We start from the raw sequence: 25701 nt of genomic DNA on the forward strand, positions 1-25701 counted from the left end.
GTAGTCCTGAGTTTGTCAATGACTCTTCTTTATCCGTAGAACATGACTGACATCATCCGGATGAACCGTCTCACGAATTAAACTCTCATTCCAACCGCTTCGATTTGGCAATAATAGAGTGTTTACACTGGATGAGTCGTCTTGTATATTCGCAGCTAACCGTGGTGGTCGAGGAGGATGTACTGGTAACCAAGGATCAGTCCATGTCTTGATTCTTAATCCGTCTCCAACCATAAATCGTAATCCTTTTTTAAGGAGATCACGACCACATAATAAAGATTGCCAACCGAAAGAAGGCTATGTTCCTCTTGTAGCATCGAGTATATTTGAATCGGAGAAGTATCGACCTTTAAGAATATGTGACAGAAGGCTGTTCGGATGTTGTAGTATTCTCCAGGCTTGTTTGGCAAGTAGAGCTTCATCGAACCGTTCTATATCACGAAATCCAAGTCCTCCTTCCTTCTTCATATACTTTAAGCGATCACATGCTACCCAATGCACCGCATTACCATTTTGTTGAGTATTCCACCAGAAGTATGCTATAATTCTCTCTATTTCTTCACAGATCCCTTTAGGAATCTTAAAACAATTCTTCGTATAAACCGGCATTGCAAGTGCTATCGCCTTTAGTAAAATTTCCTTCCCACCTTGAGATAGAAATTTATTATTCCAACCTTTCATTTTGTTTTGAACCTTCTCCACAATATATTGAAAAAGCTCTTTCTTCTTACGACCAAACTGTTCTGGCAGTCCCAAATATTTACCACACCCACCATCATTATAAATCTGTAGATGATGCCGTATCTACGTCTTAGTGGCTTCCGAAACCCTTTTACCAAACGTCAATGCAGACTTTCTAGTGTTGATTTGTTGTTCTGAGGCTTGCTTGTATTGTGAAAGGATGTCTTTGATAGCAATGCAAGATTTAATATTCGCCTGGCAGAAAAAGATAGAGTCATCCGCAAAAAGTAGGTGACTCACAGAAGGACTAGCGTTGCTGATCTTCATTCCTTTAATCAGACCTTGAGCCTCAGTCCTCTTCATCATATGACTTAAAACCTCAGCACAAAGAATGAATAAATAGGGAGAAAGGGGATCACCTTGCCTAATTCCCCTTTCTAGTTGGATAAAACCTTGAGGGTTGCCATTTATGTTGACTGAAAAAGTTGGAGTTCTGACACAGATCATGATCCATTGAATCCATCTGACATCGAACCCAAATTTAAACATTGTTTCTTGTAGAAAATCCCACTCGAGGCGATCATAAGCTTTGGTGATGTCCGTTTTTATCGCCATGTAGGAATTTGCACAACGCCTTTTCACTTTGAGCGCATAGATAAGCTCATGTGCTATGAGTACATTATCCGTTATAATTCTACCAGGGATGAAGGCTGCCTGTTCCTCTGAGATGATACCATGCAAATGATGTTTTAATCTCCCAACCAAAACCTTAGAGATTATCTTATAGCTGGCATTGCATAAAGCTATTGGCCGGAACTCACTCATATGCTTCGCTTCAGGTGTCTTAGGGATTAAGCAGATGTTGGTATGGTTGAGTGACTTGTCGAAGTCTCGTTGATCAAAGAAAGCACGAACCTCCTGTGTGACTGCGTCTTTAGTAGTATTCCAAAAATTCTGGTAGAAAGCTCCAGTGAAACCATCAGGTCCTGGAGCCTTTTTAGCACCAATATCAAAAACTGCTGTCTTTATTTCCTCCTCAGTGACTGGCTTTGTTAAATCCTGGTTGATCGTTGGTGTGATTCTTTGCTTGAAATCTCAAAAAACATGATAATGGTTGTTCTGTGGTGTCAACTCGCTTTTAAAAAGCTTTGTGAAGTATGTTTCAGCTACTTTACCAATCTGATTATCTCCACAATGCTCAAATCTTTCATCATCAAGAATCGAGTACAGTTTATTGCGGGCAGTGTAACTTTTTGCTGTGGCGAAAAAATACTTGGTGTTGCGGTCACCACTTGCTAGCCATACTTTCCGGCTTTTGATTCTCCAAAACTCTTCTTCTTCCTTATAAGCGCAGCTCAGTTTCATTCGGAGGTCACAAATATGGTGCATAGGGGAGCCATTTGTGTGAGCTTGGTCAAGTCGTTTCTTCAGTATGCCTATCTCTTCCTGGGAGTTTGTTCTGTTTCCTATATTCCAAATAGAAATGGATCGACTGCATTCTTTGAGTCGAGAGTGTAGGCACATTGCTGCCCAGGTCTCATAGAAGTCCATCCTTTATCCACAGCATTACTGAATCCTTCTTTGTTTACCATTCTTGAGTCGAAATAGAAATGACCTCTCTGGGGTGTAAAGTCATTTGAGATGGTAGTGATAACCGGTCTATGGTCTAATTCAAGGAGCTCCAGAAACTCCACATGGGACGCAGGGTATTGAGCTAACCACTCAGAATTTACCATAGTACGGTCTAAGCAACAGGTAACATCATAACTATAGCGCTTACCTACCCAAGAAAAAGGATTCCCAGTATACTTAAGGTCCTGAAAATCACAAACTTGAATCATCTTCCGGAAGTCTAAGAAGGAGCTTTCAGATCGGAGAGGGCTTCCACGTTTCTCAGTATTGTTCTTAATCTCATTAAAGTCTCCAATAGATATTCAGGGACCATTTCTATTCACCGCAAGCCGTTGTAGACGTTCCCAAACTAAGTGTCTTACAGATGGGTTTGGATTCCCATAAACACACGACAAATAAAAACCAACTCCATTAACTTGAACATGCGTATCTACAAGATTTGGGGAATGACTAAGAACTGAAACTGAAATACGACTATTCCAAATAAGTGCGATATCACCACTTAAACCTACAGGAGGGACTGTTACAACCCGATCATATCCTAGCTCTGCAACTATGTCTCGTACAGCGTCGTATCCTTGTTTTGTTTCAAAGAGGCAAATGATGTCTGGAGAGTAAGTCTTCTTTATCTCCTTTAGACGTCGAACTGCGAGGTCATTGCCTAATCCTCTACAGTTCCAAGCGGCTGTCCTCACGGGGGAAGTGGTGGTATAGGGCCCACCGTGCCTATGTCAAGATCAATGGGACTGCTGTTGTCCCTTGGATAGCTACATTCTCCAGCATCAAAGTTTTTGGCTTTGGTGCTTTCCAACCTCTCAGCAGGTTCAGGTGAATCATCTCTCTTACGTTTACCTCTGGCATCCATGGAGGTATCAGTGTCCTCAAGAGCCATAGGACTGACATATGGAAGAGCAGCGTGGTTCTCAGTAGTCTCAGCCTTAGGACGAACAGCAGGAGCAGGTAACTCTTGTGCAGCTTCAGGAATCTGATCTTCTTCATCAATCTCTCGGATGACCACACCATGATTGCCTAGGTTTGCAGGATGACCAGGGTCTTCATCATTATCGTTGTTGTCAAAGTGTTCTTCACCACCATTTTTCAGAATGCAAGCACCTGTGTCGTGTGTTAACATACCACATACCTCGCAAAAACCCCTGAGGCGTTCAAAACGGAATCGGAGAAGCGTGTTGATGCCTTGTTGAAATTGGATATGGCGCTGGAATCAGAGTGAAAGGGTGATGTCCCAATGGATCTGGACGCGAACGAACTCAACTCTAGCAGCAGCCTCCGCATCATAGTCAACATCCAGGAGATTACCAATCGATCGACCAATGTAAGAGATGACTTCAAGGTTGAGAAATTGGAACGGGATTCCACGGATTTGAATCCAGAAAGGGATGAATCAATAAGAGGAGGATTGTCATTGGGGTACCAGCGTTGGAGGATCAACATCCGGTCATTGAAGGCCCAAGGTCCACGACGAAGAACCAACTCCATTTCTCCTTCAGTAGGAAAGATAAATTGGAAGTGATTACCACCCACCATACGACCATGAACGACACCAACCTGTCCCCAAATTCTGGGCATAGACGCAATGATGGAACGCACATTCTGACGGCGCGGCATGACTGGACGACCAATGAGAATAAAACGATTCTCTGCTGCAGCATTAGCCACCACAACTTCCGGAATTGCAAGCAGAGCATCATCGGCACCCAAGTTGATATCTTGTACTCTTTGTTGGAGATTATCAGCCATTGAGAGAAGCTTGAAACAAAGGTATTGAAATAGGAGTATGAATAAAGGAATCGAAAAACGTAGATGGAGAAATTGCAGATCCAGAGTTCGGTATTTATAGAACAAATCTTTCTTTCCAACCGCCAAATAAGCATCACGAAGAGAGATTCATTTCGTGGAGATAACCGTCGCACGATCACAGAATGAATAAAGCCCCTTAACGTTGACGAAACCGTCAGTAATCGTCTAAGTGGAGACAAAGTTTAACCACTAGGAGAGAAACCAAATCGCCCTTTTCGTCGTCCTGTTTAAGAAACACTTTTTTTTCATCTATGTTTAATTTTATTTATTAAAAAATTATTCTTAAAGAAAATTAAAATTTATATATTTAAATTCTAATTGATGTATTTATTTATTTATTTTTTGTTGGGCAAAAAAACCCTAATACAACAACACCTGACCCGTTTCTTCTTCCCGCATTGAGCAGACACGATGAGCTCCGGGAACGAAGAAGACTCTTCAGCTGTGCGACGGCGCGTGTCCTGCACCAAATGCTTCGACGCTCTCTGGTTCTGTTATTGTAAGTCTTCGTTTCCCCTCATCTGATCGCAATTTATGATTCTCCATCTTCGATCTGCTACTACTCGTTCCAATTTGGAAATTTGTTCTTCCTGAGCAAGCCAAAAAATTTGATCCTATCCACCTTTAATAAAGAATCGTTGCTTTTTCATTTTGCTTTTAGTAATTGAGCTCTTCGTCAACGACTAATTTGTAGTTTACGAGTTTGTTTTTTGCCTGTTATAGACTAGAGAACCTTGGTCAGAGTTTAGAAATGATATAGCTTTACACCATCAAAGGATCTCTGAAACCATTTCCCTCAATGTATTGTTTTGTTGAAGGGATGTCTAGATGGTCCAACATAACCAGCAATGGCGATGAGACAGGACAAGGTTGGGTTCCAATACAAAATGGCTTAGTCTTAGAAAAATGACATCACTTTCTTGTTTCTTGATAAAATGTTTCGCCTTTTAGGAAAGAACATCCTTGGAATTTTCTAGTATGCTTTCTGCATTCACTTCTCTGTTAAATTATGTTTCTGCTATTTGTGTTGCATTCACTTCATCTATAATGTTCTCATGCTTCATGGACCTTAAGTTATACCTTTTTCCTTCCTTTTGACATCCACTTTCATAGATTAACTCAGACAATCTCTTTGCAGCACCGTTTTACCAAATGCAGCAGTATTACCGGGTTGGTAGACTTGATGATTGTACTAAGAAGTTCTCTGATCTCTTTGACTGTCTTTCCTTAAAGACAAAAAGAGCTTCTGAAGTCGAGGTTCGTAGCTTCTTTGATCTTGCAGTTGGTCCATTCTTCATTTCTTTTGTCTACTCAAGTGGATATTAGACCATCTAGTGGTTATCACATCTAGTGGATTTTAGGCCATCTAGCTAATCTCAAATAACCATGATTTGGAGTTTTGGATATAAGACCATCTAGCTAATCTCAAATGACCATAATTTGGAGTTATGTGAATCACACTTCTTTGAAGATATGATTCAAATTCGGTTTTACTTGGTGTAGTTCTTATGTTCTGCATCAATTCTGCATTTGTGGAAAAGTCTATATATGGACATTGTCCTTCTACACCATGTCCAATATTACTGAGAACATTGGTTAAGGTTCCACTCTTTATGTAATGCATGTGTCTGTTATGTTCCAAGATATTTAAGGCCTGACAATTGCAGAAAATTCTAGAAGAGCAAGAGATGGCAGATGCAGCAAAACATATCTGGATTATGCGAACACAGGAAGAAGCTTCAAGTCATTGGAATGAGACTTTTGGGCATTTGGATGATCCAAATTATTAGAAGGTACAGGTTTCATGCGTTTCATTCTTGACGGAGATTTTTACTTCCAAGAAACTCGATGTCTGCTACAGAGTCTAGAGATCTGCAGAGTATTCTGCCGGATTAGAAAATGCTTTTTGTCGTCGCTTACCATGAACATTTTGAGCAAACTTATTATACCTTGATCTCCAAAGAAGGCCACCTCGAAAGATGGAGGGATGTTTTTAGATCATTTATTGGATTGTGGATGTGTTTGGTTGATTGGTAACAACAGAAAATACTTTGCTAAATAAAATCTTACATCTATTATCAGAAATATTTTGTTGATGCAACAAAGAAAACTAAGTTTAGAACCTTTTATATTGATCAGAGTCTCTTTTGAGGCAGTTGTACGGAATGATGATGCACTAACAGTTAACAGTTTAATGCTCTTGTATGTTTCCAAAACGTTGTTTTCCTGAGCACGCTCACCTCGGAGAAATATTTACTTACTAGCTTCTTCAACCTCATCCAGGATCAACGCAGCTCTTGATAATCTATTGAGCAAACACATTGAGATTATTGTAAAGCCTCAACCACCTTGGGAAACTGGCTGGAGTTGAGACGGTTATTAGACTTCTAGTAAGCGGTCAGAAACCTCTGTCGGGTGGTACAAAATTACTAAATTTAGAAGTCAAAACTTGAACAAGGAGATTTTGCCATAAGCCTTTTATTGCTATTCGTGAAAACCAGAGCGTCTGTGTTATTACAATTAGATAGTCGTTTGAGCAACACTAGCATGAAGAAGCAAAAGCGTTCTTTATTGGCCGTTGAAGGAGAGACAGAGAGATTGCCTATTTGTAGAAGGTATGAAAACAGAGAAGAAGCATATGGTATTATGCATTGCTTCGTTTAGACTCTCATAACATCGAGGTAAGCTTTTCCATCAAGTTCACGGGAGAACAAGCCATTGAAATACTCCTCGGTGGTTACGCTCTTGAAAATTGCAGCCTTATGCCTTTCGACGAGACTTTTCATCGGACCAATGTATTTACCCAATCCCACATTGTGGAATGTTGCCACAGAAAGCCTCTCTTTCTCTGAGTTCACAACTCCGCGATGCTCTATACTCCGGTATGTCCCCTTCGTTATGATCTACATTAATTACCAATCATCAGAACATTTACAATGATACCAAGAATAGGCTCTCTCGTCCTTATAACGTACCTCTAAGATGTCTCCGATGTTGACAACTAAAGCATTTGGGAGAGGTTTGACAGTAACCTACTTGCCATCTTTCTTGATTTGGAGACCATCAACATCATTAACCTGCAACAGTATGGTGAGTCCTGTAGAATCAGAATGCGGAGTTAGACCAATAACCTTATCTGGCTCTGGACAAGGCGGGTAGTAATTCATCCTCATCCTCTGCCCTAACTCATCATCAAAGAACTCCTCCATTTCCTCGGGCTTGATCTTCAGTGCTACCGCTATTTTCGCCAATAGGATCTTAGTTATGCTTTTCACTTCAGCCGAATACTTGTCTAGTGTATCTCTGAAGAAACAATAACCAAATTTTTAAGCATTGTGGAGTTAAGTGAGCATGGTTTTATTTACATATTTGAGGGCAAACCTAAAGGGAATAGGTAACTTGGGAAACAAGTGAGCCTCGCGAAATCGGACAGGTTGCATAGTAAGTAAGAACATATCTGCCCAGTCGAGTTTCTGCTCTTCTGAAACCACAAATAACTGTCCAAACCCTTCGATCTCATCGGGTTTTTGCCATAACTTCTTCTTCTCTTCCATGGGAAGATTGAAGAAATCTTGAATCTCCGACTTGAACTTTTCCAAGAAAGTTGAGTCCAACCCATGGTTTACAGGCTGTTAAGATAAGTCCATAAAGAAATGTCACAATGATAAATCTGAATTACATATGGCGTTCAGAATAGTAAACAATCAAAACGAGGGATTGTTTTATAAAGAATTGAGTTTTTTCGTTATATATATAAAAACAACAATGTAACTTTGAGACTTGCCTGGAAAAAACCCCATTCTTTGCATGCAAAGTCGAGCTTTTCAATCTCAGAATCCAAAGAAGACAAAAGACTCATGTCTATGATTGGGATCTGGTTTCGTAAACCAGTTTCACTTAAGATCTCAGCTTTGTCTTGACCGGACCGTACATACCTCGGAGGAACCGCCGTGATCATATTCTCCTTCACCATTTCTTGAACAGAAGGAACTATGATAGAGCGTCGGGTTACTCCTTTGCCTTCCATGGCCGCTTCTTCTTGAAAAGTTGCTCTAATTTCCACAGACAGAAAGATAACAAGTCAAACAGAATTAAATGGACAATGTTTTTTTTTTTTTTGTGGGTCTAATAAAAGAGTGTCGACAAATAAGAGAACAATGTCGTTTTGCATGTTAGGTGTTCTCACTAGGACGTAGTTGACCACACACTTGGCAAACTCGTTTATATTAGATTACTACAAAATTTATGAGGAAGCATGGAAAACAGAGGCGAACACAGAGACAGAGTATATATATACTACAACAAGAACGGTGTTGTGACTTGTGAACAGGGTTACTTGAGCTAAAAGGCAATGGTTTTATGTAGGTTCTCATAAGATCAAGGTAAGCTTTTCCGTGGAGCTCAGGGGGAGAACAATCAATTTAAATACGACGCCGTTTTTAAGTTTGAACTTTGAAAAATTTGTACGACGTCGTTTGAAAACCTTCTCTCTGGACCACACATTTAGAACGAGAGTCTTCTTCAGTCTCCACCACAACAATTTTGCTTCATCTCCCTCACTGCTTCGAGTTCATGGAAACAACTACTAATAAATCCAGTGATTCTGGTCTTCCTCCATCATCATCCTCATGGCGTCGCTCGCTCTCCCGCATTTCCTGCCTCACCGTCTCCGGTGGAATCATCGGAAGAACCGATGCAGATGTTGTTTGTCTTCGGTAAGTACTAATGAAAGTTCCACGGCGGTTGTGTGGTTTAAGCATGACCTCCGTGTCGATGATCATCCTGGCCTCCTCGCTGCTTCCAAGCACAGATCTGTCATACCTCTCTACGTTCTCGATCGCCGTGTTTTATCGCGTAAGTTCACTATACATTACAAATGTTAGTTTCGATTAGATGAACAAATTCGAATATAGGAGAGAGTGTAATGGTTTTGCATAGATCAAGTAGCTCGAATCCTAAGCGTCACTTGATTTGGGTATCTAATCCAACAGCTTATTCTGTATGGGAATGCAGAAATTGTCATTGACGAGCTTGTCAAAGAGGTTTAATTAAAGCATTTTCACAATTTTTTTTCAGCCGAGATCTCTCTTTGTCAAATCATGTACTATTGGATTGCAACAGGTACGAGCTCCCTTTTTGTTTGTGGAAGAAGAGGTAGAATACCATCTGTGCGAGGTTTTGGACGGTGTTAGGAAAAAACTGGAAGGTGTTTCTTTTCCTGGAGGACCAACGAGGGTTGTTCTTTGGCGGACTCCTTTTTATGAGAGCCTAGTAATGAATTTGCTTCTCTTGCAATGTTAATTTTTTCGTTCAGATTCAGAACCAGTTACTTATGTGATACCTTTTTGGCCCTTCAGAATTTGACGGATCTACCACAATCTTGGGAAGAGTTTAAGAAACTAAAGCTGCCACTCAGTTTGCCAGTTCCTGCAGCAAGGTTTTCATCTCCAGAAAGTGAATTGCAGTGGGGTAAGGTTTTCTTCAAAAGTCATGGAGTTGGATCTCGTGCTTTAGTAGTTTCTGATTAGTGACTCTTTTAACGCTAGGGGAAATGGTAAATGAAAAATGCTCCAGGTTCTGTGCCAACACTTGATGATCTGACGGACTATATAAAGAAAAGCTTATGCGAAAAAGAAAGTAGCTGGAGGGACATGGCACATGCATCTGCTGAAAGAGTATTAGCGGAAAGGATTGGTAACTTGACGAAGGGGAGCAGCATGGAGCCAATTATTGATGGAAGTTTACGGAAGAAGGTGCACAACTCTGTATTTGTCACACGAAAAAGAGATACTGTTGCTGGTGGAACTGAGGTTGTACTGAATGCTCTAGCAGGATACTTGAGGTACTTGGAGGGTACAAGTCGAGATGACTGGCAAGAGTACGTGGGTAATATTAATTCTGAAGTTATTGATCTTACGTCTTGTTGAAGAGTGAGTGATCGGCGTTCGGTTTTTATACTGACCAGGGTTCATGCAAGACTTCGTGATGCTGAAATTAGGCCGGGAGCTTCATTTTTCAAACTTTTTGGACCTGTCCTCGGTCTTGGTATTGTATCAAGAAGAAGGGTTCACTATGAAGCAACCGAGTATGAAAAAGAAAGGAATGCTGGATTTATTTCTCCCTTTGGATATTCAGCTGCTACAGTGGCTGCTGCAACTGATGCTGTGTGCTCTATGGAGGTACAAACACTCACATAAATGATATCTCTGTGGTCTTTCTTTCTTTTGTGAAGTATTTGAAGCTGTTTGATTGGTTTTGGCAGTGGTATTCTGTCGTGGCTCTAGATAGAGAGCGGATTGATGAAAAAAGGCACGCTATAAGGATTTGGAGATGGAAGGGCTATCTTATTCAGGTTTACTCATATTTCTCCAATGGCCTATGTTGGTCAGTTTTGTAATTGCAATTCTTGAATTTTTTTTTTAATGGAATTTAAAACAGGAATCACTTCTTTGTTTCAGTACACAGTGGCTGGCAATGAAGGCCCTGCTGTTCTTCTTGTGCATGGCTTTGGTGCTTTTCTAGAGCATTATCGCGATAATGTTGACAACATCGTAAATAGCAAATGCCGAGTATGGACCATCACAATCCTGGGTTTTGGAAAATCAGAGAAGCCAAATATTATATACACCGAGCTTTTGTGGGCTGAATTGCTGCGGGATTTTATGATTGAAGTAGTTGGCGAACCAGCACACTGCGTAGGGAACTCAATCGGTGGTATGCACTCTAAGTCACTGGGTAGTTGCGTAAAAATGACACAAAGTTTTATTATATACATCTAACTGAATCTGTATGTTTTACCTCTTTATCAGGGTATTTTGTTGCATTAATGGCCTTCCTTTGGCCAGCCTTGGTTAAGTCCGTTGTCCTTGTTAACAGTGCCGGCAATGTGGTACCTGGATACTCTCCTCTCCCAGTCTCTAGAGTATGTATCATCAGAATGCATGAATATCTAACAGAGTTTGAGATTTATTTTTTGAACATAGAAGGAAGTTATCATATAATTATCGCATACATCCTACATGTTTCTTTTTCCAGGAAAGGCGAGTTCCATTTGGTGCACAACTGGGTGCTCGACTTCTCCTCTTTTTCCTGCAATTCAATGTCAAAAAGCTATTAAAGGATTGTTACCCAGTTGTAAGTAATATGACGTTTTTGACATCAGGATGAGAGAATGTATAAAATGGTCATATCATTATATGCGGGGTTCTAACCCAACTTGCCTGTTTATGATGCAGAAACCTGAGAGAGCTGATGATTTTCTCATCACTGAAATGCTAAGAGCAGTATCTTTTTTTTTTTTTTTTTTGCATTTTATTTGCATTAACTGATTAATGCTCAACGAGAAGAATATTAATGATTGTGACGTTACCTTAATATACACGATAGTCCCAAGACCCCGGTGTGCTTATGGTCTTGGAAAGTATCTTCGGCTTTGATCTTTCACTTCCTTTGAATTATCTCCTCGCAGGGTTTGAGGAAAAAACTCTAGTAATACAGGTATCAAGATTTTCAAATATTTTATTGGATCCTCAATCTAACTTCTATTAGGGATTACACTGGATCAGTATTCATTTTTTTCATTCGTGTATTAGGGAATGAAAGATCCCATATCGGATCCGAATAAGAAAGTAGCCTTTTACTGAAGGAGTATTGTCCAACGATGGTGATTAAGAAAGTTGATGCAGGTAATTAAAAAAAATTAACACTTAAGGGGAGGTATTGGTTTAGGATTTAGAAAGAATTTTAATGACTTTATGTTCTTGCTGATTGTTAGAATCATAGAAAATTGAAAGTTAAAAATGAAGGATTCTAAGAGATTGTTTAGGAAGTTTTTTAAAATCTTGATGATTTGTTTTTTCTAATCTTGTAAAATCTTTCTATTTGATGAAAGAGTTTTCATGACTTTTGTTATGAAGGAAATGATAGAAAATCCTAAACCAATAACATAAAATTTGAATTCATTAACAATCCAAGATTCTTTTGTTTTATTTGAATAACATAAAACTTTTAATGACTTTATAAAACTCTTAATCCAATAACACTAGATTTATCAAGATTTTAGATAACTTTTTACAAATTCACAACCAATAACACCAAATTTTTAAAGAGTTTTTAAAAGTCTTGATTGAATAACAACATATTTTACCTAACTTTTAAAGTCATTAAAATTCTTTCTAAATCCTAAACCAATACCTCCCGTTTAATCATTCTTCTGGATTCTTTAAAGACTCATTTTGCAGGTCACTGTCCCCACGATGAGATCCCAGAGGAGGTTAATCCGATTATCTGCGAATGGATAGTGAAAAGATCAATAATGATGAACAAGAACTAAATAAAAAGCCTCATCATCCCCTACAGTAATAAACAAAAGTGAGGATTTGGTCACGAGAAAACAGTTTTTAAAATGGTATATAGTTTGGTTGTGTCAACAAGACATCGTCAATATAGATGTCATCAATCTTAATGCAAGTAACATGACAGGTTACTTGAACAAATTAAACAGGAACCGTTCTGACTATCTGTATATATTTTTTGTTTATTATCTTATATGAAGATTTTTGCAAGTTTTCGTAAGCCTGAGTCCGTAATTACACGTTTTGAAGGTTTTGATATAAATATTTGGACGTAATGTCACTAGTTATTGTTTTTGTTAGCATATATTAGATCTTTTTAAACATTTTGTGTATCGCCTTTTTAATCGAAATATGTTTAAGCTTGTGTCCAGTCTAGCCCCATTCCAAATTTGTCCATCTCTGCCCCATGTGGCATGTGGTATTGTAAAGTGCGTTGAAGCCAACATTCCGCTTATGGAAGTAGGGACGACAGGACGAGAAGCTGTGGGTGGAGAGCACGTGCTGTTTAGGTAGGCCAGAAACGACACAGCGTTTGCGTCTTTAAATGGAAAACTGCACGTTTTACTTTTTACTTGAGTGTCATATTCAGTTTTTGACCTATTCTTAAATTAATTTTTTCCTCATAAATTAATTTTGCAGCAGGTCGCTTCTTAAAAGCTGAAATACAAAAAACAAGACAAATCCCACCAAAACGGTGTCGCGACAACGTTGAAGAAGAAGAAGAAGAAGAATCCCAATTAATTTGGCGCACTGCTTCCTTTTAACATTATTATATTCTCCGTGATCCGTTTTCCCGACGATATTTTTCTTTGGTGGTGGAATCTGAAAAAATCCAAAAATCGAAAACCTGAAATAAAAGGGAAATCTCGCAGACAAAGAGTCAAGGAAGAAGAAGAAGATGTGGAGACGCGTGGCTTCACTTTCTCCGATGATTTCTTCATCATCATCATCATCGAGATCCCTTGCGCTCAACCAGGTACGACGCCTCTCCTTGTTCCGTTTCCAATCGTGGTTGAATCTTTTGATTTTTTTATTTTGACTCAGTTCGTTTACTTGTTTATTCATATTGTAGACAGCTTCTGGACTCAAACTTGGGGAATCTTTTGCAACACACATGATTAATCCGGTATAAAGCTCGATTCGTTTGTTTGTCTTTTTTTTTTTCCTCGTTTCCGCCGTTAATGATGTGTTTATTATCTGTCACTGTCGCAGGAAGAACGAGCTTCACCGCTGAAAGAGAAAGCTCCATTCATCACATTTGTACTAGGTCAGTATTTCGATTCTTGTGTTTAATATGTTGGAACTTAGGACTTGGATCTATCTGTTGTTACATTCATGTGAAGTAAAAATACTATACTAGACATTTCAACAAGGATTTATATAAAATCTCACAGGAGGTCCTGGAAGTGGAAAAGGCACACAATGCGAAAAGATTGTTGAGACTTTTGGATTACAACATCTAAGTGCTGGTGATTTGCTCAGAAGAGAAATCGCAATGAACACGAAAAATGGGTATGACGGACTAAAGATCTATGTATTTTGTGTGTATATTATTTACAAAGGATGCCTCCAAAGTTTGTGGTGATCTCATGATGTGGGGGGTATCTTAATTTTCAGGGCTACGATTCTGAACTTGATTAAAGATGGGAAAATTGTTCCTTCTGAAGTTACAGTCAAACTAATACAGAAAGAGCTGGAATCGAGTAACAGTAGCAAGTTCCTCATTGATGGTTTTCCAAGAACTGAAGAGAACCGTGCTGCATTTGAGCGCATTGTGAGTTGTCTAGTATTGTCTCAGTCTGTTTGTCACTTCTTTCATTGGATTACTCTTGGAACGAACATGAATATAGTGCCTTGGTACTATTGCAGATTAGAGCAGACCCTGATGTCGTACTGTTCTTCGATTGCCCTGAAGAAGAGATGGTGACGCGTGTCTTGAATCGTAATCAGGTCCTTATTCTTACAGTACCTTCCCCTGTAATGTTTTTCTGTTAACAGTACCATGAAACCGAATTTTTTGCTGTTACAGGGCCGGATTGATGATAATATAACTACAATGAAGAAGCGTCTGAAAATCTTTAATGCTTTAAACCGTCCTGTTATCGACTACTACAAAAGTAAAGGAAAACTCTACACTGTGAGTTTTTTGCAAACATTTAAAACTCATTCATCTTCATTTTTTTAGTTGATATTTTGGTGTGGAAGGTTGGAGAAACTGTTGATAATGTTTGATTCAAATGCCTTATATATGATATTTCATCTTCTGGGCAGATTAATGCAGTAGGAACAGTAGATGACATATTCCAACATGTACTACCTATTTTCAATTCATTTGAGGTATACCTTTTCTCTCACTCTCTTTGCATTTTCCGTTCAATAAATCTTTCTTGTTTGCGATAAAAACTTCTACGCCTTCAGAATTCCATCTGTCATGACACAATAAAATCAGTCCTTCGCGCATAGATCTATCGATGTTTTGAGTAGAACGAGATTTGTGTTAACATCTGCAATTCTTTTCTATGTGCAGCAATTCAAGGAGAGTCGGCATGTAAATCCAAAGTCCACTATCAGTTCGAGTTTGGTAGAAACTTCTTCCTGAAAAATTTGTTCACTAGTCTTGAATTCTGTTGCACTATGCAATTCGCATTGCATGGTTTTGTTTGTACTATCATAAAGTCAGAAAAAAAACCAAAAAAAATGGTACTTCTTCTAAGTTCCAATATCGATAAATAGATTATTTACATAAGGTATGATTCCCTCCATTTGATCGAATTCTCAACTCAGAGGAGAAACAAAAGAAAAAAATTAATAGAGAAAAAGAGAAGATGGTGAGTATCGTTGTACACAAACCAAGCTTCTCTTATCCATCTGTATCGTCTTCTTCAATGAAAAAGAAACCCAGACATCACCAACAGTTGAAGCAACAAAGACAAAACCAATACAACAACAACGGATTCGCTTCCCTCTCCATCACCAAACCATCTCCCACTCCTCTCTTGATCGGAAAACAATCAATTCATCGGACCCAACTCGAAGCTTTAGACTCCGTCATTACAGACCTCGAAACATCCGCTCAAAAAGGTATCTCCTTCAGCGAACCAGAGATCTTCGCTTCTCTTCTCGAGACTTGCTACAGCTTAAGAGCCATTGACCATGGTGTTAGAGTTCATCACCTTATACCTCCCTACCTCTTACGCAGTAACCTGGGGATTTCATCAAAGCTTGTTAGGCTCTACGCGTCTTGTGGCTACGCGGAGGTTGCACACGAGGTGTTCGATCGAATGTCTAAGAGAGAATCATCGCCTTTTGCTTGGAACTCTCTTATCTCTGGCTACGCAGAATTGGGTCAGTATGAAGATGCCATGGCTCTCTACTTTCAGATGGCTGAAGACGGCGTTAAACCGGATCGGTTCACTTTCCCACGCGTCCTAAAAGCTTGTGGTGGAATTGGGTCTATTCAGATTGGAGAAGCTATTCATCGTGATTTGGTTAAGGCAGGTTTTGGATTTGATGTCTATGTGCTTAATGCTCTTGTTGATATGTATGCAAAATGTGGTGACATTGTTAAAGGAAGGAATGTTTTTGACATGATTCCTCACAAAGATTATGTGTCTTGGAACTCCATGTTAACCGGTTACCTTCATCACGGTTTGTTACACGAGGCGTTGGACATTTTTCGTCTAATGGTTCAAGATGGGACTGAGCCTGATAAGGTTGCTATCTCCAGTGTTCTAGCTCGTGTTTTGTCTTTCAAGCATGGGCGTCAGTTACATGGATGGGTACTTAGGCGAGGAATGGAGTGGGAGTTATCGGTTGCGAATGCTTTGATTGTTCTGTACTCCAAAAGGGGACAATTGGGTCAAGCCCGCTTCATATTCGATCAGATGCCCGAGAGAGATACTGTATCTTGGAATGCTATTATCTCTGCTCATTCTAAAGATTCTAATGGTTTAAAGTATTTTGAGCAAATGCAGCGTGCTAATGCTAGACCTGATGGTATCACGTTTGTCTCGGTTCTATCTATATGTGCTAATACAGGAATGGTCGAAGTTGGAGAGAGACTGTTCTCTCTGATGTCGAAGGAATATGGGATAAACCCGAAGATGGAACACTATGCGTGTATGGTGAATCTCTATGGAAGAGCAGGGAAGGTGGAAGAGGCTTACTCAATGATTGTTAAAGAGATGGGGTCTGAGGCTGGTCCAACTGTTTGGGGAGCTTTGTTATACGCTTGTTACCTCCATGGCAATGCAGATATAGGAGAGGTTGCTGCTCAACGTCTTTTCGAGTTGGAACCTGATAACGAACACAATTTCGAACTGTTGATGAGAATTTATAGTAAGGCGAAGAGAGCAGCAGATGTTGAGAGAGTAAGACAGATGATGGTGGATCGAGGACTGGAGACATAAACTGGTTAGGCTAAAAGGTGCGTACGACTTTTCTTCTTAAATCATCCCCAAGTGATGATAGTGTGTTGAGTGATAGGTGATCTTGTTTGTTCATAGAAAGTGATCTTACACACATAGGAGACTTGTTTGTTCATGGAGAAAAAGATGACATGACATGTGTGAACGCGTCTGATTGGTTAGCTGTTAGAAATGATTTCGGCTTTCTAGATTTTCGTGGGATGTCTTCTGTAAGATTTGACCAAAACCAATGTCATCACTAGATTATACTTTTTCCTCTGCATTATTCAATTGATAAGCTCTTTCTCGTGACCAGTGCTTCATATGGTTCAGTCACATGGGTTTAGTCATTGGTCACGTGCATTAGGACCCACCAGTTGCAATATTTAGAAAGCTAGGATCCAAATATGTTGTATATGAAGACAAACAGTTACAGCTCTTATCCTCTGTTATAGGTATTCACATTGCTGCACATTTATTGATGTTTCAACCAACTCCATTCTTTGCTCTAAAAATGATATAGTGCTTTTTTTTATGTAAGGATTTAAGGATCAATGTATCTGCATTCACACATTCATTAGGCTTATCCCTATAAATACCTGAACCCGTTTACTGCTACTCTCCCACTTTTAATTGCTAAATTCAAAACAAAGTTGTCTTTGGAATCCAAAATGGCAAGAAGTTTAGAGCTTTCTTTGATTCTCTCTGTTCTGTATCTGTCCACTGCAGCAGTAGCCATGGCCAGAAACCTTGGAGAGGAATCAAGTGGTGATATAGAATTCATTAAAACCTCTTGTAAGACAACGTCATACCCGGACCTATGCTTCCAGTCTCTGTCTTCATATGCAAGCGAGATCAAGCAGCAGCCAGGTAAGCTTGCTGAGACAGCGCTTGCCGTTAGCATGGCCCGAGCAAAGTCAGCCAAAACCTATGTCTCAGGGATGAGTGATTATAAGGGAATCACAAAGAGGCAGCACGAGGCTGTAGAGGACTGTATAGAGGAGATGGGAGACACTGTTGACAGGTTGAGCAAGTCTCTGAAGGAACTGAAGCATCTGGAGGAAGGCGACAGCGGAGAAGACTTTTGGTTATGTCTGAGCAATGTCCGGACGTGGACAAGCGCGGCTCTGACGGATGAGACCACGTGTCTTGATGGGTTTGGAGGGAAAGCCATGGATGGTGAGCTAAAAAGCTTAATCAGAACACACATTGTGAGTGTGGCGGAAGAGACAAGCAATGCCTTGGCTCTCATCAATGACTTTGCTTCCAAGCACTGAAAACATTTCAAAAGGGGCAGAGTTTTTCTCTTGGATTTGGTTTCTATTCGGATTTGAAGAGATGTGATTTGGTTTGGTTCTTCTGTGTCATTACAGTTTTCTTGCGGCGTCGTTGTATTATCTACTACGGTCTTCATAGTTGAAGGCATTTGGTGTTGATTTTATATTAATATAGAAAAAAGAATTATTTATCTCAAATATCGTGTATAGAAAACTTTGGTTGAGAAGAATATAGAAAACTTAATTAACGCTTGTCCAACTATTAAAAAAAGTACTTTCTAAAAATAAAATAAAAACTATTAAATAAAGTAGCTTTATGAAAAATTTTGGAAGTTCTACCATGCATACTTGTCACCTTATATGTGGACATAGAAAACTTGCAAAACCTAGTCCTATACTCCTATTATAAAGATAGTCCCTTTACAAAAAGGAAACAAATTTCTAAAAGTCTGCAAGTGCAAAGTATTTCATGAAATACTTTCTTGGAATCCTATAGAGATTTTGTATGTTAGAGAAAGGAATCATAAATATATAGGAATTTTGATAAAATTACTAGTTTGTACTTTGTATAATATGTGAATCGTTTGATAAGAAAAAGCCAACCAGTTCTTTTTTTTTAAGTCACAAAGGTCAACGGAAAAATGGCCCAACTGGAACGGTTCATCATATATAATTCATAACTTATGAAATACGTACGAATCATTCTGACATTCTGACATGTTGATCCATATACACTGAATTAATCCTCAAGCCTCGGGGCGAACAATATCATTTGAAGTTTTTAAAAATATCAAAACTCGTATATGTACGAGTTTAAATTGGGTAAAATACAAACATTACTAAGCTATATATTTTGGGGATATGATATGATCAACTGATTTTATAATCCAATGTTTAAAGATACTCTTTTAATGTGTTTTTCAGGCAGAAGACATTGCTTCAAAAAAAATCGACCATATCTTGTCGTCTTTATTTTATGATTGTCAAAGCGATCTCTAATTAACAATAGTTACGGTTTGGGACTACCATGAGAACACGCCAAGGGAAGAGGTACTAAAATAGTAGTATTAATCTGCTTGAAGAGTATTGGTACTTGAAACCTCACAACGATGCTTTCTTATTAAATTAGAAAGATTCTCCAAACTAATGTTTTCTTCTGATGACAAACCAAAAAATAACGTTTCTAAAGAAATTTCGAACGTTTCAACATTCAAGTAAAAAGATAAAATATTTTGATATATAATAATAATAATAAAAACTAATCAAAAGTCAGATTGAATCAACAAATTAATACTTTATATTGTTTTCCAAAACAATAGAAAAGTCCTCCAGTATATATACCATCCGGAATGGTTTCAAACTTTCAATATATTTCAAAATCCTTAACGCCGCATTTAAAACAAATAATACAAATTCCAAAAGCTTTTCGGGAAACACTCGAAAACGACCAAAACGCTTCTAAAACATTTTGTCTTGTATACAATTGTGTAAAGATGCTATATAAGCTGTAAACCTAAACATGGCCACGTAGTAGTACTGTATGCGAATCAATTAATTCGTAAACATTACACATTGTGAAAACTTTGAATTTATATTACTAATTAATTATGACATATATAAAATAAGAAAATAAAACGCACACATGCACATGCGAGAGAGGTGGATATTCAATAACTTAAATAATGAGTAAGAAGGGCTAAGGTGTTGCTTGTAGTCTTTGAAAGCTCAGAGACAGCCTTCTTAACCTTCTTCTTCATCTCTACATTTACTTCCTCTTCCTCGAATCCGTCCGTACACGTGCTCTCGTCGGTCAACGCCGAGCTCACCCACGTCCTCACGTTCTTTAAGTGCTCCTCCGTAGTTTTTCCTCCACCTCTGACATACTTCATCTCGGCCAACGCTTGCTTGAGCTCGTCCACGGTGTCCTTCATCTCGTCCAAGCAGTCCTTGAGGATAGGGACCTCATGGCTTTTGGCTGATTTGGCCTTTAGAAGAAGGTTTGAGATGACTGATGTGACATTTTTGGCGGATTTGACGTTGAGGCTGAGCGACGTTGTGCATAGTTTGAGAGGGTCGGACTTGATTGTGGAGGAGTAGGAGGACAATGAGTTGTAGCACTTCGTAGGGTATGTTGTCGAGTTGCATGCCGTTTTCACGAACGTGTTGTGGTTTTGGTATCTAGCTGGAGGAGTGGCTTCTGTGTTCGAAAAGCTTAATGATGAGTAGATGAAAACGATGAGAATCACAGAGAGTATCACGAAACGAGACATGTTTTATAGGTGTTTTGTACTTTCGGGTTTAAGAGAGAATAGAAAATGCAAACTTTTGAAGAATTGTGAAACCAATGCAGTATGCGTATGTATATGTAGACACATTAATTGGTTTATATTTGTGATTCAATTAATTAAGCAAATTATTGGATCGATCCTCTAGGTCTAGGTATAGTAGACAGGGTAGCCCTGGATAGCCACATGAAATATTTGCTTGAATAATAGAGAAAAACAAATAATTGTTACAAATCCTTCAAAAAAATGGTTAATGTGTAGAATTGAACTTTTGTTTTGTGTTCTTTCGCAAAGCAAATGCGAATTTATTTTAATTTTTGAAAATTTTAATACCAGATGTAGCTTTAAAAAGTTCTAAATGTTAGGAAAATACTGGTTACAGTGAGATAGTTAATTCTTATTTTATTTTAATTTCTTATTCGAACCATGTGACATCTCATTCCGTTTGTTATATTCCCCTAATCATCGATCATTAACCAGTTATGCATGTATGTTAGTCTGAATGCCCTCTAATCATTATGTTGTAAAGTAAAGGTGTAAAAATTAATCATTACGTCTATCATATAATTTGCTAAACATGGCCGTTTCACATCATACGATCGTCTCCTTGTCTCTGTTTATAATAATTAACAAAACCTAGGCGTCTCAAATTATACCAAACTAAACCCAACTTATTAAGAAGTTTTGTTTTCTTTTGAAGATCATTAGTTCATTACAAAGTTCATTCCGGTGTTTAAGCAGAGGTAGCACGTGATGTGATATGATGCGCAATGCATGTCATATGAACATGGACCAGATCTCTTATTCCGGAGAAACATCAACTTATTTAATTTTTTTTTTAGTCATCATTCTTTTGTAATTATTAAGAAAGCCAGATCGACGTATCAATGTATCATGTACAGTACTACACTATAGAGAATTGATATGCGAATTAATCATCTTCGATGCATGATCCTATTAGTTATAGGCGTTTAGTGGCTGGAAATTGCACATATTTTTTTAAGTTTTTAAAAATTAATCAGCAAAATAAAATTTCTAAAGCTGTTCACAAAATTTCATATTTGAGAACAAAGTGATATGAATATGATCGCATATTTTGAAATTAGGAGCCCTATCGTACTTTTTGTTAAAAGTTGTAAACACAAACATCTAACGAAGATTTATTATATTTAAAAATCATATGTAACATAAACTTCTAATTGACATTTCAAAGTTCAAACAATCACCCTATTATCTAGAATCATATGAAAGATTTTTTAAAAAAAAAAATGCTGATGGGAGAGACATAATAAAGGATGTGGATGGTTTGTAAGAACATACATCAGAAAAAATCGAACTTTTTCGTTACAATTGAGAAGATTTTAAACCATTTTGACCTTAAACAAGGCAAGAACCAGTGTTGTTGTTCAGATCCATGGGGATAAATTAATAAATCTAAACATTTAACGTCTTCTACAGTCTACAGACGAACTAGTGGGACTTCATCACTTCACCGGGGCGATCAACACAAAGAGATGTAAAAAGGCTCAGCAAAATGTGAAAACCGAGGCGAGCAACACCATTAACATTAGCTTCAAGTGTCCATTTAGTATAGATGTTGCAGCTGAGTGGTGTTGTTCCCTGAAACAATCACAATGAAGAGTGTTATGATCCTCCTCATCATCTAAAGGTACAGCAAAAGAGAGAGAGAGAAGAAAAGTTTCGGATGAATACTTCTGTAAGTTCTTAAGGGCACCACAGTAAAGGACATTTTCAGGGGGATCCATCTCTGTCTTTCCATCCTCTTCGGGGTTTGTGATCCGCATATAAGTTTCTTCACCAAGATACCATCTGTCAAGATTCTCTACTCGAATGTTCCAAACTCCGACATTGTCAAGGGAAATAAGTACAGCCGTCCATCCCCCTGGGTATACCTAAATAACAAGAAAACCATTAAGAAAACCTGCAGATCAGAGTAGTTTGAGTGATGCTACGGTGTATGAACCTCGATTGTGCTTCTTGAGATGGCATCCCAGTTGTTATATGAACCCTTTTTGTCTTCTGACCATATACCAAAGTCCATCCTGGATAACATGGTACATCAACACCAGACTTTTGATAGACATGAGTAACAAGAATAGATTACAAGGTGTCACTGTTTCTCTTACCCAACAACAAAAAATGAATAGCCATCAACATGAAAGCTCTGGATCTTGGTGTCGTTGTTCTGGAATACAACTTGTATAAAGCTCTTGTATGTTGCGTTGATCATAGATCTGTCCAAACGAGGAGGTCTATTGAAAGGTTTTTCAGGGAAGTCCAGCTTATAAGCTCCTTTCACTTGATTGCGATCCGCAAGCCTCACTGGAGTGCTTGGATTCACAAATGAAATCCCATTAAGTGTAGCACGAAGAGCACCGTTGATTGTTGTTGGAGGCAAACTTCTCAAAATGTATGTATTAGTGATGTTTATTTGACCATAGTGAAATGACCCCTGCGGATTTGGACGAGCTCCACTAGCAGATGTGTTTTGCCTGTAGAGCAAAAGAGTCAGCTTCACTGGGAAAAGAATCAAGTTGTAGTAACAAGATGGGGTATTTCTATGCACCTGCACCAAAAAATGTTAAAACAAACCTGATGGCCTTTGGCTGGTTCATTGCTGACCATGGGCTAGAAACATCTGTTTTAGGAACTGGCAGAGGACCAGAAACAGGTCCTTGGGAATTAGAATAATGGAGAATGGCAACACCAGTGACTCTTTGCCACACTGTTTCATTCACAAATCTAGCACTTGCAACAATGTAGTAATCACTTGTGGCGTTTTGGTCCATGGTTACCAAGAAAGAATAAGACTGTCCTACATGAACATCAAAATCAGTAAAGTTCGCCTGTGAAGTATAGTGGCCTTCGGTTTCTACCAAAAGCAAATTGTGGTTCTGAATCCTGAAGTTCAAGCTTGTTGAGATCCCAACATTGTGAACACGGATTCTGTATGTTTTTCCTGCAAAAGATAACACCATTATAGCATAACAGAAGACTAATAATTTGCAGCGAATCTTGACAAATCTTCTTTATCTTATTCTAACGACTGAAGATGTGAACTTTTGAAGTACCACCTTTATAAGATGTTCAACTACATGCAACAGTTTCTCATGTGCTAGGAGCTCTAAGTCGAATAAGGAAAAAGATTATCTTAGAACAACACAACTAACTGAGATTGAAGACTAAACACAGGCATCTCTTCAAACAAAATGTCACATGAGAAGATTCATAAGTCTCATGAGGCAAAGTGAAAGCAAAAATATCTCAGGAACTCCCAAAGATTATACCTGGTTCAACATGAAAGGTTAAGTAATCAATTCCATCAGGTACACTACTGTTGTACTTGTAAGGACCCTTTCCATTGATGAGTACTCCATCTGGCATCCCAAGTTCTTTCCCAGAGTCAAGTGTTCTCCTTAATGCCTGAGAAGCAACCGTGTATCAGGTATATATATAAAAAGCACAGGTACTGATAACCAAATGCGGAAAAAGAAAATATACCAAAGTGATAATTACATACTTTATGGTCCTGAGTGTACCAATCACCAATAATGAAGATGAGTTCGCCGTCAGGCTGTGGGAAAGGGATAGGAATGACATTACGGTTATTAATCACGATGGGACCAAAACCACCAGATGCTCTCTGAAAGTTGAGTGAAGGGGAGTAGAAAAAGCTTCCAATTTGATCCTTCACTTGAAACTGATAAGTAAAGTTCCATCTGGGAGGAATTGGGCAGTTTGTGCCAAGAACACCGTCTTGCCACGAGTTACGTCGCATTTGGACGCCAGGCCTATTCCAACATAACAAATGGTGAAGCACCCAAAGAAGCACATTAGTCTTTAGAAACTATATATGTTAAGGAGGTTAAAAAAAAAGAGACAGGCTCTCTTAGGTCGTCTCACCAAGTCAAGAGGAGAGGCTCATCCAAATGATTGAAGACGTTAACAACAACATTGTAGTTGGTAGTAGCATTAAGCAGAGGACCTGGAAACTGCCCATTGACAGCTATAACCTGAATATACAAAGGTAACACCAAATCAAAGAAAGCTAACACATACTCAAAAATTTCAATCTTTTTATGCCAGTCAAAATGTTCATATAACAGGAACAATTAGTTGAATACCTAAACCCATAAAAATCACAACTTTGAGATGATATGGTAATGGGTTTAAAATCAAGTTCAGTGAGTGACCCTCTTTAGCATATTTACACAGAAATAGAAGAAAGCTATCACTCGCCGAAACCCAAAAGACAAAAACTTGCGATAGCCACCTCAAATGCACTCTATACATAGATCCAGAGGTAAGAACACGAGTTTCAGAAAACTAAGAAACCAAAAAAGCATTCAAAGACGCCATTGAATCTCAAAATCGAAAGCGAGAACCTTTACTTAAACAGTAAACCCGACACTTAAAGGGAAAAAAAAAGGTAAGAAGGAAAGGGAACCTGTTGAGGAACGCCGAGGGGAGAAGCGGTGATGTAAGAAACTCTGAAGTCGTAGGAGACAAAAGGGTCCGCCGCGAAAGACACGGCGGAGAGAAGAGCAAAGCAGAGGAGGAACATAATAGAACAAGTCGGCGCCATAAAGTTTGGGTTTTTTATTTTCGTTTTAATGCGTGTTTCGTGATCAGAAAACTTTCAGGAGGAATTGACATAATAAAGGAGTGAAATCGAAACGGTAGAGAGAAGAAGACGAAGCAAATGTGTTAGTGTCAGTGTGGGTTTTTGAATTTTTTTTCTTACAAGACACCGGAAAAATTTAGGGGACACTCCAACCTTATTCTTTTTTAATTATTTGTTTATTTTGGCCTTATTTTAGTAACACCTTTTTTCTTCTTTCTTTTTTTCATACTTGAAAAGAAAATTTTGCAGAAAAATAAAAGCTTTACCTTTAATAACCATTTTCATGCAAACAGAAAAAAAAAAAAAAAAAAACTTTCATGTTTTTGTATTTTCCCCTTTAGTGTCAGACTGTCAGTGTACTTTTTTGGGTTTATTATACAGAAAAATACGAGAGAAATACATGAGCAATAGAAAGCATTCAATTTGAAAGGAAGACCGTTGAAAATACAAAGATTGAGGAGAAGACCTGGAAACATATGTTCAGAAGAATGTGGGAACATTATTAATCATTCTGTTTTTTTTTTTTAACATTTGTTTTATCCCAACTACCTCATATATTTTAGTAATGAGAAGAAACAGATAAACTTATTTAATGAAGGGAGC

At 38.5% G+C, this 25701-nt stretch overlaps 6 protein-coding genes and 3 pseudogenes across 14 annotated transcripts; 5 read left to right on the forward strand and 4 right to left on the reverse strand.

The window, feature by feature from the left end:
- Window positions 1-3004: 3004 nt before the first annotated feature.
- On the reverse strand, window positions 3005-3948 carry LOC147933739 (uncharacterized; annotated as a pseudogene).
- Window positions 3949-4298: 350 nt separating this feature from the next.
- On the forward strand, window positions 4299-6216 carry LOC104722437 (uncharacterized protein C227.17c). Of its 2 annotated transcripts, XM_010440595.3 has the most exons (4): window positions 4446-4630; window positions 4950-5000; window positions 5270-5388; window positions 5799-6216. In XM_010440595.3, the coding sequence occupies exons 1-4, from the start codon at window positions 4543-4545 to the stop codon at window positions 5919-5921; spliced, it is 381 nt and encodes a 126-aa protein (XP_010438897.1). In that variant the 5' UTR covers window positions 4446-4542; the 3' UTR covers window positions 5922-6216. The 2 variants fall into 2 exon arrangements, with proteins under 2 accessions (XP_010438898.1, XP_010438897.1); XM_010440596.3 differs by lacking the exon at window positions 4950-5000 and having other exon boundaries at window positions 4299-4630.
- Window positions 6217-6593: 377 nt separating this feature from the next.
- Window positions 6594-8275, reverse strand: LOC104722438 (protein SRG1-like). Its single transcript, XM_087474129.1, has 4 exons — window positions 7916-8275; window positions 7513-7760; window positions 7107-7434; window positions 6594-7034 (listed from the first exon to the last, which is right to left on the reverse strand). Exons 1-3 carry the CDS (start codon window positions 8156-8158, stop codon window positions 7164-7166), a joined length of 762 nt encoding a protein of 253 aa, XP_087330255.1. The 5' UTR covers window positions 8159-8275; the 3' UTR covers window positions 6594-7034; window positions 7107-7163.
- Window positions 8276-8386: 111 nt separating this feature from the next.
- Window positions 8387-12705, forward strand: LOC104722442 (uncharacterized; annotated as a pseudogene). The gene is made up of 13 exons (XR_015571878.1): window positions 8387-8985; window positions 9253-9402; window positions 9489-9600; window positions 9706-10009; window positions 10097-10310; window positions 10394-10483; window positions 10590-10845; window positions 10941-11053; window positions 11167-11265; window positions 11367-11414; window positions 11518-11628; window positions 11724-11816; window positions 12372-12705. The product of XR_015571878.1 is annotated as an uncharacterized LOC104722442 (transcript).
- Window positions 12372-15231, forward strand: LOC104722441 (putative UMP-CMP kinase 2). Of its 3 annotated transcripts, none has more exons than XM_010440600.3 (11): window positions 12372-12501; window positions 12857-12994; window positions 13125-13461; window positions 13558-13611; window positions 13698-13752; window positions 13880-13997; window positions 14103-14259; window positions 14355-14435; window positions 14515-14622; window positions 14757-14822; window positions 15013-15231. In XM_010440600.3, exons 3-11 carry the CDS (start codon window positions 13384-13386, stop codon window positions 15082-15084), a joined length of 789 nt encoding a protein of 262 aa, XP_010438902.1. In that variant the 5' UTR covers window positions 12372-12501; window positions 12857-12994; window positions 13125-13383; the 3' UTR covers window positions 15085-15231. The 3 variants fall into 3 exon arrangements, with proteins under 3 accessions (XP_010438902.1, XP_087330264.1, XP_087330263.1); XM_087474138.1 differs by having other exon boundaries at window positions 12377-12501; window positions 12846-12994; XM_087474137.1 differs by lacking the exon at window positions 12372-12501 and having other exon boundaries at window positions 13128-13461.
- Window positions 15188-18366, forward strand: LOC104722440 (pentatricopeptide repeat-containing protein At4g25270, chloroplastic). Of its 4 annotated transcripts, none has more exons than XM_087474134.1 (3): window positions 15263-15566; window positions 15685-16911; window positions 17621-18366. In XM_087474134.1, exon 2 carries the CDS (start codon window positions 15767-15769, stop codon window positions 16892-16894), a length of 1128 nt encoding a protein of 375 aa, XP_087330260.1. In that variant the 5' UTR covers window positions 15263-15566; window positions 15685-15766; the 3' UTR covers window positions 16895-16911; window positions 17621-18366. The 4 variants fall into 4 exon arrangements, with proteins under 4 accessions (XP_087330259.1, XP_087330258.1, XP_087330260.1 ...); XM_087474135.1 differs by having other exon boundaries at window positions 15381-15566; window positions 17624-18366; XM_087474133.1 differs by having other exon boundaries at window positions 15188-16911; window positions 17624-18366.
- LOC104722439 (pectinesterase inhibitor 7 pseudogene) lies at window positions 17237-18366 on the forward strand (annotated as a pseudogene). Its single transcript, XR_015571879.1, has one exon. The product of XR_015571879.1 is annotated as a pectinesterase inhibitor 7 pseudogene (transcript).
- A 1374-nt stretch (window positions 18367-19740) lies between these two features.
- Window positions 19741-20570, reverse strand: LOC104722443 (pectinesterase inhibitor 4-like). The gene has a single exon (XM_010440601.3). It carries the CDS (start codon window positions 20436-20438, stop codon window positions 19836-19838), a length of 603 nt encoding a protein of 200 aa, XP_010438903.2. The 5' UTR covers window positions 20439-20570; the 3' UTR covers window positions 19741-19835.
- Window positions 20571-21755: 1185 nt separating this feature from the next.
- Window positions 21756-25437, reverse strand: LOC104722444 (monocopper oxidase-like protein SKS1). Its single transcript, XM_010440602.3, has 9 exons — window positions 24922-25437; window positions 24378-24487; window positions 23995-24265; window positions 23762-23897; window positions 23067-23433; window positions 22601-22966; window positions 22438-22516; window positions 22167-22366; window positions 21756-22073 (listed from the first exon to the last, which is right to left on the reverse strand). Exons 1-9 carry the CDS (start codon window positions 25057-25059, stop codon window positions 21980-21982), a joined length of 1761 nt encoding a protein of 586 aa, XP_010438904.1. The 5' UTR covers window positions 25060-25437; the 3' UTR covers window positions 21756-21979.
- Window positions 25438-25701: the final 264 nt, after the last annotated feature.

This window comes from Camelina sativa, chromosome 11 (assembly GCF_030686135.1).
Source record: "Camelina sativa cultivar CO46 ecotype springtype chromosome 11, ASM3068613v1".
NCBI lineage: Eukaryota > Viridiplantae > Streptophyta > Magnoliopsida > Brassicales > Brassicaceae > Camelina > Camelina sativa.

Coding starts and splice junctions, on each gene's coding strand:
- LOC104722438 (XM_087474129.1), bottom strand. CDS start 8,158: ATGGAAGGCAAAGGAGTAACCCGACGCTCTATCATAGTTCCTTCTGTT. Junction 7,761..7,915: donor AAGAATGGGGTTTTTTCCAG/GCAAGTCTCAAA, acceptor TTATCTTAACAG/CCTGTAAACCATGGGTTGGA. Junction 7,435..7,512: donor AAGTTACCTATTCCCTTTAG/GTTTGCCCTCAA, acceptor TTGTTTCTTCAG/AGATACACTAGACAAGTATT.
- LOC104722443 (XM_010440601.3), bottom strand. CDS start 20,438: ATGTCTCGTTTCGTGATACTCTCTGTGATTCTCATCGTTTTCATCTAC.
- LOC104722440 (XM_087474133.1), top strand. CDS start 15,311: ATGGTGAGTATCGTTGTACACAAACCAAGCTTCTCTTATCCATCTGTA.
- LOC104722437 (XM_010440595.3), top strand. CDS start 4,543: ATGAGCTCCGGGAACGAAGAAGACTCTTCAGCTGTGCGACGGCGCGTG. Junction 4,631..4,949: donor CGCTCTCTGGTTCTGTTATT/GTAAGTCTTCGT, acceptor GTTTTGTTGAAG/GGATGTCTAGATGGTCCAAC. Junction 5,389..5,798: donor AAAGAGCTTCTGAAGTCGAG/GTTCGTAGCTTC, acceptor TGACAATTGCAG/AAAATTCTAGAAGAGCAAGA.
- LOC104722441 (XM_010440600.3), top strand. CDS start 13,384: ATGTGGAGACGCGTGGCTTCACTTTCTCCGATGATTTCTTCATCATCA. Junction 13,612..13,697: donor CAACACACATGATTAATCCG/GTATAAAGCTCG, acceptor TCACTGTCGCAG/GAAGAACGAGCTTCACCGCT. Junction 14,823..15,012: donor CTATTTTCAATTCATTTGAG/GTATACCTTTTC, acceptor TTCTATGTGCAG/CAATTCAAGGAGAGTCGGCA.
- LOC104722444 (XM_010440602.3), bottom strand. CDS start 25,059: ATGGCGCCGACTTGTTCTATTATGTTCCTCCTCTGCTTTGCTCTTCTC. Junction 22,517..22,600: donor TATTCATTTTTTGTTGTTGG/GTAAGAGAAACA, acceptor CATGTTATCCAG/GATGGACTTTGGTATATGGT. Junction 22,367..22,437: donor TCTCAAGAAGCACAATCGAG/GTTCATACACCG, acceptor CTTGTTATTTAG/GTATACCCAGGGGGATGGAC.